Raw genomic sequence first — 16,733 nt, 5'->3', positions numbered from 1 at the left:
TATAATCTAAGCCAGTTTTCAAAAAGTCAAAAATACTTCCACAATACTGTCAATTTCATTATAATAAAACAAAAGCGTTATAACCTTTAAGCCCCTCGTTGTCACGATATGCATCAAAGGAAAATTAGTTTTTTTCTGTTTGACGATACTGTAGAAAAAAAGTCAGAATCTGTACATGTGTCCCTTTTTTAATCCAGCTCGTTTAAGGAAGCAGAAGATTTACTTATACATTTGCATGACGTTCTAAGATCATAAAATGAGCAACACTGTTTGATTACATGATAAGATTGTATTGAAATTTTGGTAAATATTATTCACAACATATTGTCCAACAAATATTGAAAAGTCGCCATATGACCTAAATTTTGTCGATATGACTCTAACCAAAACAAGATAAATAAACAGATAAAAAGTATGTAAATAAAAGTTTCAAAAATGCATTACTATACTAATTGTAAAGATACTAATAAAATCCAAAGTGCTGTATAAAAAAGATTTGCTTTTTTCTTCGTACTTACGATTCGTTCTAACAGTTCAAAAACATACCAGTGTTTTTCTATAAATTTTAAAAGCAATTGAAAGTTTATCAAACAGAACATGGTCTCTCAATGACATGCAGAGAAATAGATCATTAGGAACAGATCTTTAGATTTTGTCGAACAAATGACAGTGAAAAAATAGGAAATGTCATGATCAAACACTAACAATTAACATTTATATAAACACAATATTCTGCAGAATGCTGGTCACCCAGCACGAAAATTTCATCGCTATCTACTCTAAAGGTGTCTCCAATGAGATGTCCTTTGCGTTATCATGGGGTGGCGGACAACCGGTTGCACCATGTTCAAACTGGTGTAACTTCCGAGACTGCCTGATATTCTTGCTCTTATTCCTGAAAGGGAAAATCAAAAGCAAATGCTTAAAATTGTTCATGTAAAATGCGAATATATAAATTAATATAATTTCTTTCGAAAACGAAACGATGTCGTCCGAGAACAAGTAATTTTATTGTCCAGAAAGAGTTTCCACAGATATATTGTCATTGTACTGAACAATACAAGAGATACCTGTAATCGGCTCAGTTGTATTTTGTAGAAAGAAGTACTTCTGCAAATTGGAAGTGATTTTATTTCTGCAAATATTGGCGGAAAATGCTGCTTGCAAAATGAAAAGCTTGGTTCGTTCGAGTATCTTAAAATCAAACTTGTGAAAAATCACAAATTTTCAACGTCGCAAATTTAACTTAGTCTTTGGAATTTTAGAATAAAATTGACGCGAGAAATATGCAGTCTTCAGTAAAAATTAATGGTGATAATAATGTGATAAAAAGTAAAAAGACTAAGGATATAAATCTAAAAATTACACTCTACCTAACCCGTAAACGCCATGCAATTACAACGCCTATTGCAGCAATGAGACCTACAGCAGGTAACGTGGTGCCCAATATTATTATAATATTTGTTGAGTCTGTAAATAAAATGTATTATGAAATGGGTACACATGTTTGTTTCATAAAGTTGTATGAAATATGAGCAACCTATCACTTTTGTAATTCATAATGTTAAATATAATGCCAATACATCTGACACATAAACCATTACATAGCAAGATTTCTATTTCCAAAAGTAAATATTGTCATATCTACACTATGTTCAGGAATATATTCCGCTGACACGCAGGGGATGCCTTTGAAAATTATTATAAAACACTGTTGATACATAAATAATCAACTGATAGGTAAGTTATAACTTTTGACATTCAAGCTCCAAAATTCGGCATTGTTTAAGGTATTTTGAAGAATAAATGCAGTTGGATACTTTCGTCAAGTACAATAGCCGATATTTTGAAAAACGGAGATATATAGAATTGTGTGTTGCTGGTGGACATTAGTTTACGCGGCTTAAATGGTTACTTGTCAGGTATATACAGCTCATTCTAAAGCAATTTTTCCAAACATTGCAAATTAAATTTTAGTTTTATATGCCTGTTAAAATCATGCGAGTATTGAAATATAAGAAAAATTCAAGCGAGCCTCTCGAGCTCTCTTTGCGATGCATATATATGTAATGTATATCAATTTTCGTTTTCATAGAAAACACATTAATTAAACTGAAAATTTTTAGAGCCTCACGCATTCCAAAATTGAGCATCCAGTTAAATGATACATATAGCGATCAATCTAAGCATACGTTAACCGATGCATATATGAATTGAAATATACATAGGTACACGTAGAATATATAATAAAACAAGAGTTGTCCGTAAGACAGCCAAGCTCGACTATTCGAAATATTGTCACAGAAGCAGGAAATTATTACCCAAAATGTTAAATATCAAAAGAGTTTTAAGTTCGAAAGGGGACATAATTTGACCAAAATACATATCAGAGTTATGGGACTTGATGTTATCAACTAGTTTTATAACCCCGAAGAAACATGTTAAGTTTCAATTCAATATCTGCATTAGTTTTGGGGATAGTAACTTGCATGTAAAACTTTAACCAGAATTTTCTAAGTCCAAAAGGGGGCATAATTTGCTCAAAATACATGTTAAGAGTTATAGAACTTGACCCAGTGAGGTTGGTAATTGACCTAGAAAAAGAATAAATAAGTTTCAAAGCTATATGCCTTTTGGTAATAGCTGTATGTACTTACACGCAACAATTTAACCAGGATTTTCTAAGTCCAAAAGGGGGCATAATTTGCTCAAAATACATGTCAGAGTTATGGGACTTGGTGCTATCAACTAGTTTTATAACCCCGAAGACACATGTGAAGTTTCAATTTAATATCTGTAGTATTGTAGTTTGGAGATAGTTACTTGCATGTAAAACTTTAACCAGGATTTTCTAAGTCCAAAAGGGGGCATAATTTGGCCAAAATACATGTCAGAGTTATGGGACTTGACCCAGTGAGGTAGGTAGTTAATCTAAAAAAAGAAAAAATAAGTTTCAAATCTATATGTCTTTTAGTAATAGCTGTATGTACTTGCACGCAAAACTTTAACCGGAATTTTCTAAGTCCAAAAGGGGGCATAATTTGGCCAAAATGAAGGTCAGAGTTATGGGACTTGGTGCTATCAACTAGTTGATAACCCCGAAGACAAATGTGAAGTTTCAATTGAATATCTGCATTAGTTTTGGAGATAATAACTTGCATGTAAAACTTTAACCAGAATTTTCTAAGTCCAAAAGGGGGCATAATTTGCTCAAAATACATGTTAGAGTTATGGAACTTGACCCAGTGAGGTTGGTAATTGACCCAGAAAAAGAATAAATAAGTTTCAAAGCTATATGCCTTTAAATGATAGCTGTATGTACTTGCATGCAAAAACTTAACCAAGGTGCGACGCCGACGCCGACGCCGACGCCAGGGTGAGTAGAATAGCTAGACTATTCTTCGAATAGACGAGCTAATAAACAGTTTACACCTGTGAATTAAATGGAAACTGAAAAATTTGTGCATTTCAGTTCTCAGTATTTCAACGTATACGTCTAGGTAAGAAGTCGTACATATACTTAATCATTTTAATTTTTAATATAGTTCTTATATATTCTCCAATCATAAGGAATAGCAAATGTATCTTAACTTATCAATACTCTCCTCCTGTAAACATTTCTTAAACAAGACTTATCTATGGGTATGCCTTGTCCATATACTTGCCTTTAAATGTCGCATCGGTCGATATCGGACTGTTCAACTGTGGTGTTGATGTAACTGTTTCCGGGGTATCTTCTACATATAAATAATCGTAGTTTATATTTTTTGTTTTCTTACGAAAATCGCAGCTAATTAATTGTCGTTAAACTTATATACTTCGTTATGTATTTCCATAAATTTCCATAATTTATTCAAAGAATCATATTAAAAAATACACATTCCCGGTCTTACATGCTCCATGTTTTATGTCAATAGTCTTGGTTATCATGTAGTCATGATCGTAAAAGACCTCATAAATTTATAAACGTGTTCTGCATTTTCCTAGAATTCACTACATTGCTTTTATGTCGTATCAAATCTGCATTGAAAACTGCACAATATATAAAACGAAAATACAACTGACCTGATACAAAGACATAGGCAAAATCTGATGAAAGATTTGCTACCAGATTTCCGGCGATGCAACGATATTTCTTCTCGTCTGTCTTTGATATGTTATTGATTTCAAGGATTCTACCCGATTGTTCCGGTAAATATTCATCTTCGCGGTACCACCATATCTGAGGAGGAGGGTTGCCAGTTACATTGCAATAAAGTCGTAAGATGCTTCCCTCTGTGACATTTTGATTTCCTATTTGAGATAACATCGTCGGTGGTTCAGAGCAGAACACATCGTAATCGTTGATTGCCTTGAGTGTCGTTGTCATTGCCAGTGTTAGATCGTAGACCTCAACAACTGTTTGAGATGCATTTCCTGTTAATTCGAGAAAGAGATCTTCAAAATGAGATATAACCTTTAAACTCTTAGACATGTCTGTTACATTTTCTGCGTCAAATAATCCGTACAGTTGATAGACGGCAAAATGAGCACAGTCCAAGAACGAAATGCAACTTTCTTCAGGAAAATATTCGGATGTTGAATTTTCCACCAGAAGAAGCCAGTGGTTGACTAGGTTAATACTGTTTGCATCGTCTGTTTGGTTTATAAGAAAGGTTTTTGCTTCTTTTGATAAACCATCGATACCAGAAAGCGAAGGATCATTTGTCAAATTGTCTTTTGCCTCTTTGATAGCCCCTTCGATATCCTCAACACTCATATTGAATTCGTTGAAAGCTGCGTCAGAGTTAACGCCGATATTTTCAATGGAGAAATTTGACGCTATGTCGTCAATGTTAAATCCTCCTAGCGATCCGTCCAAAGACGACGCATTGTTTAAGGTCTTTGCTGTTTCATTCGACATTTCAAAAAGAACTTGTACAGCTTCCGTAAAAAATGACATTGCATTACGCATTATATCGCATTTTTCTTGAAACACTTCTACTCTATTTTCATAGTCCCCGGCAGAAGCATTTCGTTTAAATCCGCTTGTGCTGAAGATAGTATCAATCGTATCGTTTATATATAAATCAAAATCGCCAGACGTCATATCTGCATTACGTGCTGCTCGTATTACTTTATGTAGTCCAGACATAGCCTCAGATTTTATTTCTCGCTTCCTTCTTCCTGAAAGACGAGTTACATCAACAAATGTATCTACAGTTCCCTTTGCGGCTTGCCAAATACTTTGCATGTGATTACCAAAATTTACGCCAAGTTTAACGAGTTTGAACCCCTGTCTAAACAAGTTGATTTCACACTCAACATGAAATACAGTAGAGTCATAAACTTTCATTTCAAATCCACAGTTTCGCACATCAATAATGTTCTGTATACCATATTCTATGATAAAATCTAAAGCTTTTAGACCCCATCCAACAACCTTCTTTACCGCTTCCAGTGCATATTTCCTTCCTTCCAATACTCCTTTGGCTCCCTCCAAACCTAGCTGTGCCAAATCAAGGGCCCCGCTAGCTATGTCAAGAACTACTCTTGATTTATCAACAACAAATTGTGCACTTGAGACAAGGTGTTTAGCAGCGTCTAATGCCAACATAGGAATTCGAACAAATAGTTTCGCAGCCTCTAGAGCTACGTATGCAGCAGCACGTATAGCTCTACAGCCTAGGTTAAATGCAACACAAATCGGGTCTGGGAACGAAAACATGCAACTCGTAAAATGGCAACAAGGATAAGGTATTTTGACAAACCAAACCTTTTTCCAACATATTCTACACTTAATGCCTGGAACACATATTCGTCTGCAGTCTCTTATCTTGCATAAACTATCCACCTTTCTCTTCGCTTCATTAAGTTTATTCAATGCGTTTCTAAAAGGAATTTTAGCTTCTTCCAATTTATCTTTTGCGTGTTCTAATGACTGCACTGCTTTGTCAAAAGCTTTATTAGCACTTAAAAAAACATCTTTCTTTTCTTCTAGCCAGTCTTGTGCTTTGGTTAATGCTCGCTGTGCAGTGCTAAATGCATTCTGAACACTACTTATCCGTCTATTTGCTTCGTCTGCAACTTTTCGTGTAATCTTTCTAAGTCCGTCGAGGTAACTACTCTCAAACGAGTCGCCTTCCCCAGCGTTTGCTAGTAGTCTTCCACGAACATCAAATGATTCAATTCCGTTCCCAGCACTTTCAAATGACACGGTTAGTTCTGCCATAAATGTGTTCCAGACCTTACCTTGCATGATGAAGTAGTGTCCAGTCTGAGTTAGGAAAACGTCCACGTTAGCAGAAATTCCAAGAACGTTAGCTTCTGCATGTGACTGTGCTATCATTTTTCCTGGCGTATCGATGCTCATGGCAACTCCAATGCCATCCCCGACGTGCATGCGTAGGAATGGGGCTAATTTGACAAGACCAGTTGAAACCACAGCATATATTCTTGCAGCACGTTCACCTCTCAGTAATTCGTAGACTTTACTGAAACGACCACATGTTCCTAACCGATCTACGGAATAAACAAGTTCAATTTCAAGGCCCGCAATTTTCAGAAAAAATATTTTGAGGCTACCTTTATACCGAACTCCGAAACCCTGAGGATTCTCAAATAGATGCATAATCTGTGCAGTAATCTTATCAATAACGTTTTGGATATTTTCCTTTAAATGATCTATTTCTCGATATATTAGTCTTGTGAAGTTATACTTAGCTACAACTGTATTGTGTTCTATAGAATCTAAAAAGTTTTCAGCGTCCTTTTGCAGTCTTTTCCATCCATTGTTCCAAATTTTCGAAATATTTCCAACAAGATGAGATATGATATTTCCTTCTCCTTTGTTTAGTTCCTGTACAAAGATTTCCAAAGATGTGGTTAGTTGCCTAGCTGAATTCTGAAGATGACTGAGCATTACCACTGACTGGTTGACAAACAGGGAGCTATATCGAAAGACGTTTTCTACAGTTGTATTTATAAATATTTCTGTCATTCCTTTCAAGTCAATAATGTCGCGGATAATATCAATATTGTTACCCGTGTTGACTGTAGGCGTGGGATCTGTAGCAAAATATACGTATACCCTGTTGCTGAAATCAAAAAGCCCATGCTTAAGAATAGGTACTTCCCGAAATGGATTGACATCAACCATTAATGAGGTGAATATTCCAGCGGGATTTGCATCTTTACCACACCATTTTCTTTGCATCAGTCCTGAAATCGGGAGATTATGTAGTAGTAACGTAAAGTAATATCACTTCACGATTTTTCCTGCTTCATGAAATGAATGATGTTAAGGTGATACCGCAAATTCATGCATGAAACTATTGAATATCATTTTATCGCCTCCGGCACAAATTACACATATTGTGTAAGTGCAGGTGTGCATCCTCTTTTTAGACCTGAACTCGTGCGATGCATGAATGTACGCCCTGCACTGGTTCAGGTTTATATAGCTTTAGACTTTGGAGGTTATTTTTCCTGCGTGGTCCGAATTATTGGGTGAAATCCATTTGAAAGTTGAGACATTCTTTTTTTGGCGATGGTTGCTTAGTTAATCGATATTTATATAACATGTCCTCAATTCAATATATCGTAGAATGTTAGAAAAAAAAATATTTCAATGTCATACAAACTGCTAATATCTCATCACATTTGAAAACTGTCGTGATTGTTGGTTTAAGTATTCAAAGTCTATAGTTTCGACGTATACCATGTACTATGATAGGATTGGCCTCTTATGTAATAATGCATTGCTATACTAAAGATGTAATTAGTATTCGTAGAGTTATGAGAGTTTTAAGAATTTCTGAAATTTTGTAAAATTGAAAAACATGGTGGTACTTTATAAAACATGTGATATCCCACTAATTGTTATATGGATTCCAGGTTTTACCGTTTACTATGAACACATTGTGATATCATATTATTATGCATATCTATCACTTACAAACCTCTTTCATATTTACACGCTGACATAAGTACCCCATCTACTTTATTTGCAATGAAACAAAGGTATTTAAATCTACAAAACAATTCGACTTTAAAACTTTAAAAATATTTTGCAGTTTTAATAACATGTAAAAATACTTCAAAATCGAAAGATTAACAATTGGGCATATCTAAGAGACTTATTTAGAAAAAATGTTTAAAAACTGGTGATTTTTTTAATTAGTTCTTTTTGTTTAAATTTTTATTTCCTGGAACATATAAAGTGCTATGTTGAATTTTTTTATTTCAGTTGTAGCTTATCATTATATATATCAGTAAGAAAAATATCAGAACCAAACCTGACCTACTATCATAGATATTTGAAATTAACGGCCGTTACACAATTTAGGCAAATAAAGGATGATTTTTTTCGCAACAAATAGAATCTGTTTGGTAAAATGGTACATTTAATTTATTAGTCATATCTTAATCATTTAGCATTAATGTTTTGCAAACATTTTGTTAGAAAGAAATATTCAAAGAAACGTTTTACAAAATCCCGAAAAGAAAACGCTCGTATATTCTTAAGGAAACTACCGGAGTTCTGTAAACTTGAGGCTATGTTGAATTGGCGGCGCCAATCATTCCGATGGTGAAGGAAAGTTGCGATGTAATTTACTTTTGTAACAGCAATATTTAGCCCAAGTAAAGGTATACCTTTTACTGTTGCAGAGATAAGCACTTTATATCTCAGGTACAATGTTCATTATAAAAATAAAACAAAAGACATACAAATGTTGACGCGTTGTCTCGGTCGCCGGTCGTAGGTACACAAGAAACGAATACTGATGATATAGACGAAGAAAGGGTTCTATACATCACATACTGACAAGCTTACGGTAACGAGCGCATAAAGCACTGCAAAGTTGTATTTACGCGCGTGTTCGAAAATGTCAAAACAGGCTGGGATGTTCGAAATTTAGACTTACTTGTGAACGCATATCACAGCCGAATTATCACTGCATCACGTATAGTTATGCGGGGCGATAGAGATGTCATACCGTTCAGTTTGCGAAGCCGATGTCTTGATATTTTACTTTTCACACATCGATCCTGGTATCGTGCGAACGAAGCCAATAAAGCATAGTTTTAACAGGTGGAATTGACTTATAACCAGAACATATGGTGTGAGGTTGCAATGGGAGTCAGATGTCAAAGAATGCGCCTACCGCCATGGAAATGGTCAAAATTCGGGTAGGGAAGGCTTGCGCGTTGAATTTGCTGGCCAGTTTCTCTATTGCATGTTTCATGTAATAGTTAACGCACATTTACACCAAGCGACAAGAGTTTCTATATAATACTGTATTTTACAACCGCAGGAAAGGCTATTAAAATAACGCGAACACCATTTTGGCGTAATGGTTTACTAGGACGCCAAAAATGGAGTTACAATGGTAATCATTTAACATCAGATCTCAACATCAGATCTCAACATTGGTCAATCTTATAATGTCGGGCTTGATACTACATTTCAGAAAAAATTCGAAATGTTAAGAAGTTCCTAACTACATCGGGCTTTTTTTTTTTGTTTAGTCATATGCCGTAAATTATCACTAGAAATTTGTTTTGATATGAATGAACTGATACTATTCAATACTATTCAAAGTGTTCAAATTGAAGTAAACGGTTGTCATAAATTTTATTGAACTAACATTTTCTGTGAAAGATCCTTTGAAAGCACAAAATCCAACCAAACAACATAAGAGCAGAGTCTGTTCATTGGAGGTGATGAAATATGCAACATCTCTCACCGATTAAAGTAGAATTCTAAAAAATGTAAAAATAAATGTACTCTATGATCGCAAAAGACCAGAAAATATATCGACATTAAGTCTACGTACGGGGAGATTTTGTTCTTTAAAATATTTAAGGAAAGTTTTGCATAACAATTTATCATATTTGAGGAGAACTGTATTCAGACATATTTACGTATTATAATGACGTATTTCAATAAGTGAAAACGTTGGAACTAAATTAACTAACTTAAGTTGTCTTCCTTGAATCTTATTTAAAAATAAGAAATTATTTGCAGTTTTAAAAATAATATCATATTAATATGGGTCTGGGAATCGAATTTACAACGTGTAAGAACGAAACCGAGTGAGTTGCTACTCGTCCAACAAAGAATAAGTGTTTACATCGGAAACATTGTATATGGATTTAATCTAATGTTATTCTTTTGTTTGTTTACTTTTCAAAACATCATAAAACTGTGCGGTCCCTTAAATCTGATTAAATGTGATAGCATGTTCTGTGATATTTAAAGCATGCTCATCTCACTTGCACTGTGCACGTTTAGCATGTGCTAATTGACGTCAGCACTAATTTACAAAGCTCAAATGTCATCAGATCTTGAAGTCGATAACATAATTATTTCATGTTTATTTAATTAAAAGCAGTATTAGCATTTCTGCTTCTCACAGGTAGGTCATTCTCAAAATCTGTTATTCAAACGTTGGTGTGTGTGTGTGTGTGTGTGTGTGTGTGTGTGTGTGTCTGTGTCTGCGTGCGCGTACGTGTGCGTGTGCGTGTGCGTGCGTGTGTGCGTGTGTGTGTGTTCAGGTTTAACGAATATATTACTACAATTTTTCAGTCATATAAACGACGGTGTCTACTTGTAGCAGAGAGCACAATGACCATCATTTTAAGTGCTGCCTTACTGGAATATCACGGGAGGTCGTGGGTGCGATCCACGGACGCGTCATACCGAAGACGTAAAAATGGTACTAGTAGCTTCCTCGCTTGACGCTCAGCATTAAGAGGATAGTGCTAGGACTGGTCAGCCCGGTGCCAGTATAATGTGACTGGGTGGGGTATCATGCCACGTGTCTTCGGTATGACGCGTCCGGGGATCGCACCCACGACCTCCTGCACTCGAAGCGGACGCTCTACCACTAGGCTACCGAGGTGGTTGAAAACCTATTGAAGTTATTTCGCAATGGGAGTGTCACCGAAAACATACTAGGCGAACTAGGGCCCTTAAGTTTCACTTTTTACGCCACATGTTAATGCTTTAAATTACTTCCACATTACAACCTAAATATCGACTTAACCCTATATCTATATATTCTTGGAAACCATCTGGTTTATAACAACGATCTAATGAAGTTATGGATATTTGGTATTCGTTTCCGACGACGATCGAGAACCGAATCAATGTTCTAATCTAATCCTGAGCTTCCTTTGCGGTAGTCGAGCTTCGCTTAGCCCAGGTAAGTTACCATAATATTACCATTATTTCTGTGCATATTTCATAAATACAAGAGTACGCTTCACGAAAATGTCATTTTGTCAAATTTTCCAAATGCATAATGGGACGTTTTCAAAATTTCACTGGTATGACACGTTACTGACTCGGACACGTTAAGGGAGAATATGTGTCAAGCAGCTGGCTAGCTCAGTCGATAGAGCACTAGCCCTGACAGCGAGAGGCCCCGGGTCCGAGCTCCGGTCTGACTGCACATTTTTTCCGCACCTTGTGACATTTGGCGCGCAACAAAGGACAGTGGCATGCTTGCTTGGTCAGTCTTACGACGCTTGCTAAATTATGCACCTCGGAATTCGCGAACGAATTCTAATTTGTCGGGTGAAGGGGTTGTATGCCGCGGTACGGACTTGTCAACTTGGAGAACATTTGTCAGGCAGCCAGTTAGCTCAGTCGATAGAGCACTCGCCCGGTAGAAGAGAGGTCTCGGGTTCAGGCTCCGGACTTACATCACATGTTTCTCATCCTGTGCCATTGGCGCCCTGACGGTATTAAAGTGATTAGTCTCCAATAACTGAAATTGCTTATATACAGAATACCCGCTGAAATTCGAGGACGAGTTTCAAAATGGTCGGGAAATATGTCACAGTAAAGGACTTATAATAAAAAGAAGAGACCATATGTATACCGCCAGCTGGCGCAATCGGTAGAGCATCGGAACAGTATTTCGAGACCCCGTGCTCGACTCTCAGTCTGGCTGTTCATTTTGTTTCTCACCCTATAACATTTGACACCCAGCGATGGACCGTAGCCTGCTTGCTTTGTCAGTCTTATGACGCTTGCAATTTTATATACCTTCGGAAATCGAGGACAAATTTCCAATATGTAGGGGTGTATGTCTAGTTACGAACAGTCTCGTTTGGGGAGAATATGTGTCAGGTAGCCGTCTAGTTCAGTCAGTAGAGCACTCGTTCTGTAAGCGAGAGGTCCTGGTACAAGTCCCCTACTGACAGCATATTTTTCTCACGCTGTGACAGGTATATGGGTTGTAGTTCATTAAATTAAATTCATAAAACAAATCATTTGTAAATCGTAGAATTTAAGTGCATATTAGCAGTTTCCATACTAATCTAATGATTTCTTCAAGCTTTTAAAAAAGGAAAAGGTATGAAATCTGTAACTGCCGATGCTTAGACAAGTAAGTTAAATATACAAACCTCCAAGAGAAGCATATGCCTCAATATCGGCTGCACCTGCATTTTTAAGTGTTAAAGTCTGGCTTTTGCCAAACAGTTTAAATGTAAGACTTATAGACCCAAGGAGTTTAAGCTTCATATAAGCTTTCCATTCTTCGAGAAACACGCTCTTCAATATCTGAAAAAGTTTCAAAGTACTGACGTGAAATTAAGTTCATGTATTATGAGTATATATACGTTTGTTACATACAGCCACATGTTTAATACAATCCTATGATGCTTTCTTTTGAAATATCGACGTCAATTTAAAAACAATTCGGCATTTATGAAAACATTAAGTATATATTTTAAATAAATGACCATCTTGTTTATGTTGAAAGCATGAGTGTATTTAATGAGATATGAAAATATCACGACGACGTTTTTCTTTGTCTACCTTTATGGTTAGATATTATGATTTAAGTATATTTTGATTTTACAGAACAAAACAATAGAATGTACCTCTTTGATGTTTAATCTACATGTATCCTTTTTTTCAAAACGTCTCAAATACATGTTGCGGTTTATAAGAAAATAGAGCTTAAGATTTTCATTTTTTAAAACCACACAATTGTTAAATGCTCTTTGTAACATTTGAAGAAAGCCAGCTTATCCTGTTTTTGGTGACGTTTTTTGCATTTAAGTACATTTTTGTGATTTTTTTTAAAGTAGGCTGAAGATGTGAATGAATAATTTTATACGGTGGCATAGTTCGATTATATTGAAATTTTGATAAGTCATCGAAAACGTTTTAAATTGCTCTGAGCGTACGGTAAATTGAAAACGAATCAGTATTTTTGAAGATATTGGCCAAGTTACAAATTGCGGGTTAGCTGCTTTCTTAAGTATATAATACAGAATACTAACACAATATATATAAATGTGAACTTGTAAAATGCTTACATATCATGTTATAAGCATAACACAGTACGCTTGAAAATGTTGTTAACTTTGTTAGTTCCTTCTTATACAAAGGTTGCAAGGGTGCGATATAAGTACAGTGATATTATAAATCATCTCTCTCTCTCTCTCCCTCTCTCTCTGTGCGTGTGTGTGTGTGTGTCTGTGCGTTTGTGATGAGAGAGACAGAGAGTGAACTTACGTTTTGAGGACTAGGCACAGACATAAACATATTCAAGTTAGCTCGTAGATCTGCAGAAAAAATGTCTCCTTTCAGTGACCATGTCGCTCCACCACCAACCCATAGATTTGCTTCTTGCATTTTCCTTTAGAAATTAACAAAAATATCAACAAGTGTCAGAAGGAGAAATGTAGCATAGGTATATGTAAACGACTCTGAAGTCAATGCCATAAGTGGACTGACTAGCGATGACCCCTGAATGGGAAATCATACTTAAATTTACAGTCGTTCATATCAATGATACAACAGAAAAATGACTTCCTGATTTATTATACTTTTTATTTCAGATAAGGTACGCTTGGTTTAAGAAGAACTATACAATTATATAACACTAGATACAAAGTAATCTTAAATGAATAAAAACTGTCATAAATGTTATCATCGTTTGTACGAGTACTTGAGATTTCAAATGAAATATGCATTGATAACACAATGAAGCCAAAAACATTTGTTTACTTACCGATAGGTAAAATATTCATCTCCTTTCCAAAGTTGAAGTGACGTTGCAGAATATCGTACGTTAATATGCCTAAGTAAAGATAAACCAACTCCGACCGGTTGGATTTCTATCCCATACTTTTGTCTGAATTTGTCGATCATGCCTATGTTGTTAAGTAGACCCCTTGATTCTTCCGGGATGATTAAGAAAAGCGAGCCTCCATAATCTTGACAGATGTCAATGATGAGACAAAACTGTTCGTTTCTTAGCATCTTGGGTATTACTACCTTATCCCCGTACAGACTAATTGAGAAACTATTGCCAAATGTCAGAACAGTGTACAAACGATGTTCGTGGGTAGGTGCCCCTCTACATTTGTCATTTTGTATTTCGTTTCCTTGTAGAAGTTGTGTTTGCAAATCGCTTACGCCTAAGATGTCTGCCCCTGTCTGTGAAAACTTTATCCAGTCAGGCAGAACATCTTCGAGATTTGCAAAAACAGACTTCATAAATGACGATGATGTTAGAAAGTCACGAATATCTCTTGGAGTTGTAAAGAAAGTAACACAGTCATGTTTTCTTTCTTCTCCATATGCGATACCATCTTTATCATTAAAAGCAAGGGAACCTGTCACAATGGCAAAATTATCATTGCTTTTCACAATTTCTATACCGGTAATGGAAACTGGTAGAGACAATTTGTTGACTTCTACAAAAACAATTCCAATAGTGAATATAATGCTGTTGTTCGTTCGGAGCTTGTACCAGGGCGATGTGGAGGACATAAACACATCAATTGTATTTCCGTCCGTACATCTGGTCAACAGTATAGTGGAGCATCCGCGAGGTAAGAGCTTCCGGACTATAACATTGCGAGCAAAAACGCTTGTGGTGGTTTCTCCACCTACAAAAATATATCTCTCACGTGTTGGTTTGACAATATATCAAAATCAAATTAAGCTTCAGGGTAAAGATAATTACAGAGGAACAGTGTCAGAACGGAGACATATTATTTTATCTGTTAAGTCAAAGTTTGGTTATCTGGATTTCAACTTATTCAATTTGATATTTTTGTTAATTTAATTAAATATTATATGAGAACTTGTATTCTAAAATGGCTTACCTTCAATAATTAACATTTTAAACAAATTGGAAACTAATGTGAGGATATTATCTTTTTATTGACGACATGTATCTACCGCTTTTATGGATGATAAGAAACAAATATTTTTAAAGAAAAGAATCTCGTTTTGCAACACTTTGAATATTACTATATCCATACCAGCACAAGAAATGCCATCGCTGTTCAAAGTGGTGTTACCACTGCATTTACAAAGGAAAGAGCCGACTGTATTTATACATATGTCTTCGCATCCACCATGTAGGAATCCAGAACACTCGTTGACATCTAAAGCATATAAAAATGTTTAATTATACAATATCTTTTTTTAAATCAAATAATTCTTCCCATCGCTTAGGCCTTGTGTAATTGTCTGTTAGAACAGTAATGGAAGAGGGAGAGACGATGATTTTGACATATTACACAACTTTTACTTTTCTTGACTTACAGACTAAATAGAACTATATGAGATGTAGTGGAGTAATATACGATAGCGTGACACTTTATAGATGCTTTAGATTAGGTAATAAACAACATAAGGACACCAGACAGATAATATAGAATGGCTAATATTCTCGTAACTTTAATATCTCGATAACATAGACACGATTCGTAGATGTATATACTTTTGGACATAATGCTGCATGGTATTGTATTTTGAGTTCACAAAGTTCACAAATATCAAGAAAAATAAAGTAATTGTTTGTATTTCCCATTTTGCAGTATCTCTTTTTGTCTTATCAGAGTATCCACTGCCATAATATAATTTCATAAACTATATAATAGCTTACCACCCAGTTTGTTGCTACAGTATGGGAATATTACCTATAAATTATAATAAATTGCAATACTTCTTTGTATTTTTCATACTAATTTACCATTTTCACAATTCTTTCCTGTAAACCCTTTAGAACAGAAACACGTGTATGAGCCTAAATTGTCAATGCATGATCCACCATTCTCACAAATAACACCAAGGCAGTCATCGATATCTGTAAAGATGAAAATCAAACATGACAACCATTTTTGTCATTTGTGAGCATGTTCAAAGATGATCTTGTTTTGATGAACAAAATGTCTAGTGAGTACAAAAGTGGCCTTACAATCTCTGAACACGCTACAAATATTACGTTTATTTAAATCAGGCTTTCAGTCAAATGCTATTTTCTCAACAATTTATAAAGTAGCAATAAATACTTAATCAGTTAAATGTTTTTCCAAGATATTTAAACCATCTACAGGGAGTGGTTATTGTTTGTGCTTAGGAACGATAAGATCCCATGTAGAGCAAAATCTTTGTTTGGGAATTCATTGCAATTCAATTAGAGACTGAGTAAAAATAAAATATGCAATAAATGCTGGGTTTGAGAACTAACTGGATTGGATGTTTCTAATGTTTTTTTTTATATTTAAGTCTTCTCAATCTTATGACTGTTTATAATTTCAACACTGATTTTGGAGAGTTCAGTTGTTTTGTGCACTATTTTTGAATTGACCGGTAGAAAAGCTGTATCATAATCATTTTATTCTCGTAGCTTTCAATAAAGAAATACCTTTGCATGTTAAGCCATCATGTTGTAGACTGTATCCATGGTTACAGCTGCATGTGTAATTGC

The 16,733-nt window shown here is 35.3% G+C and overlaps 1 protein-coding gene across 1 annotated transcript in view; it reads right to left on the bottom strand.

Annotated features, from left to right (window-relative positions):
- Positions 1-774: 774 nt before the first annotated feature.
- The window catches only part of LOC128548152 (uncharacterized), a 28,090-nt gene continuing 12,131 nt past the window's right edge, over positions 775-16,733 (bottom strand). Inside the window, exons 6-12 of the mRNA XM_053522568.1 lie at positions 15,996-16,109; positions 15,280-15,405; positions 14,426-14,706; positions 12,400-12,556; positions 4,066-7,200; positions 3,662-3,737; positions 775-895 (exon numbers count right to left, since the gene is read on the bottom strand). Of these exons, the coding sequence (XP_053378543.1) occupies positions 775-895; positions 3,662-3,737; positions 4,066-7,200; positions 12,400-12,556; positions 14,426-14,706; positions 15,280-15,405; positions 15,996-16,109 (4,010 nt within the window). The remainder of the gene's footprint in view (positions 896-3,661; positions 3,738-4,065; positions 7,201-12,399; positions 12,557-14,425; positions 14,707-15,279; positions 15,406-15,995; positions 16,110-16,733) is intronic.

This window comes from Mercenaria mercenaria, chromosome 14, assembly GCF_021730395.1.
Source record: "Mercenaria mercenaria strain notata chromosome 14, MADL_Memer_1, whole genome shotgun sequence".
Classification (NCBI taxonomy): Eukaryota; Metazoa; Mollusca; class Bivalvia; order Venerida; family Veneridae; genus Mercenaria; species Mercenaria mercenaria.
The sequence above is the reverse complement of the archived record's forward strand: the minus strand, read 5'-3'. Positions and strand labels throughout refer to the sequence as shown.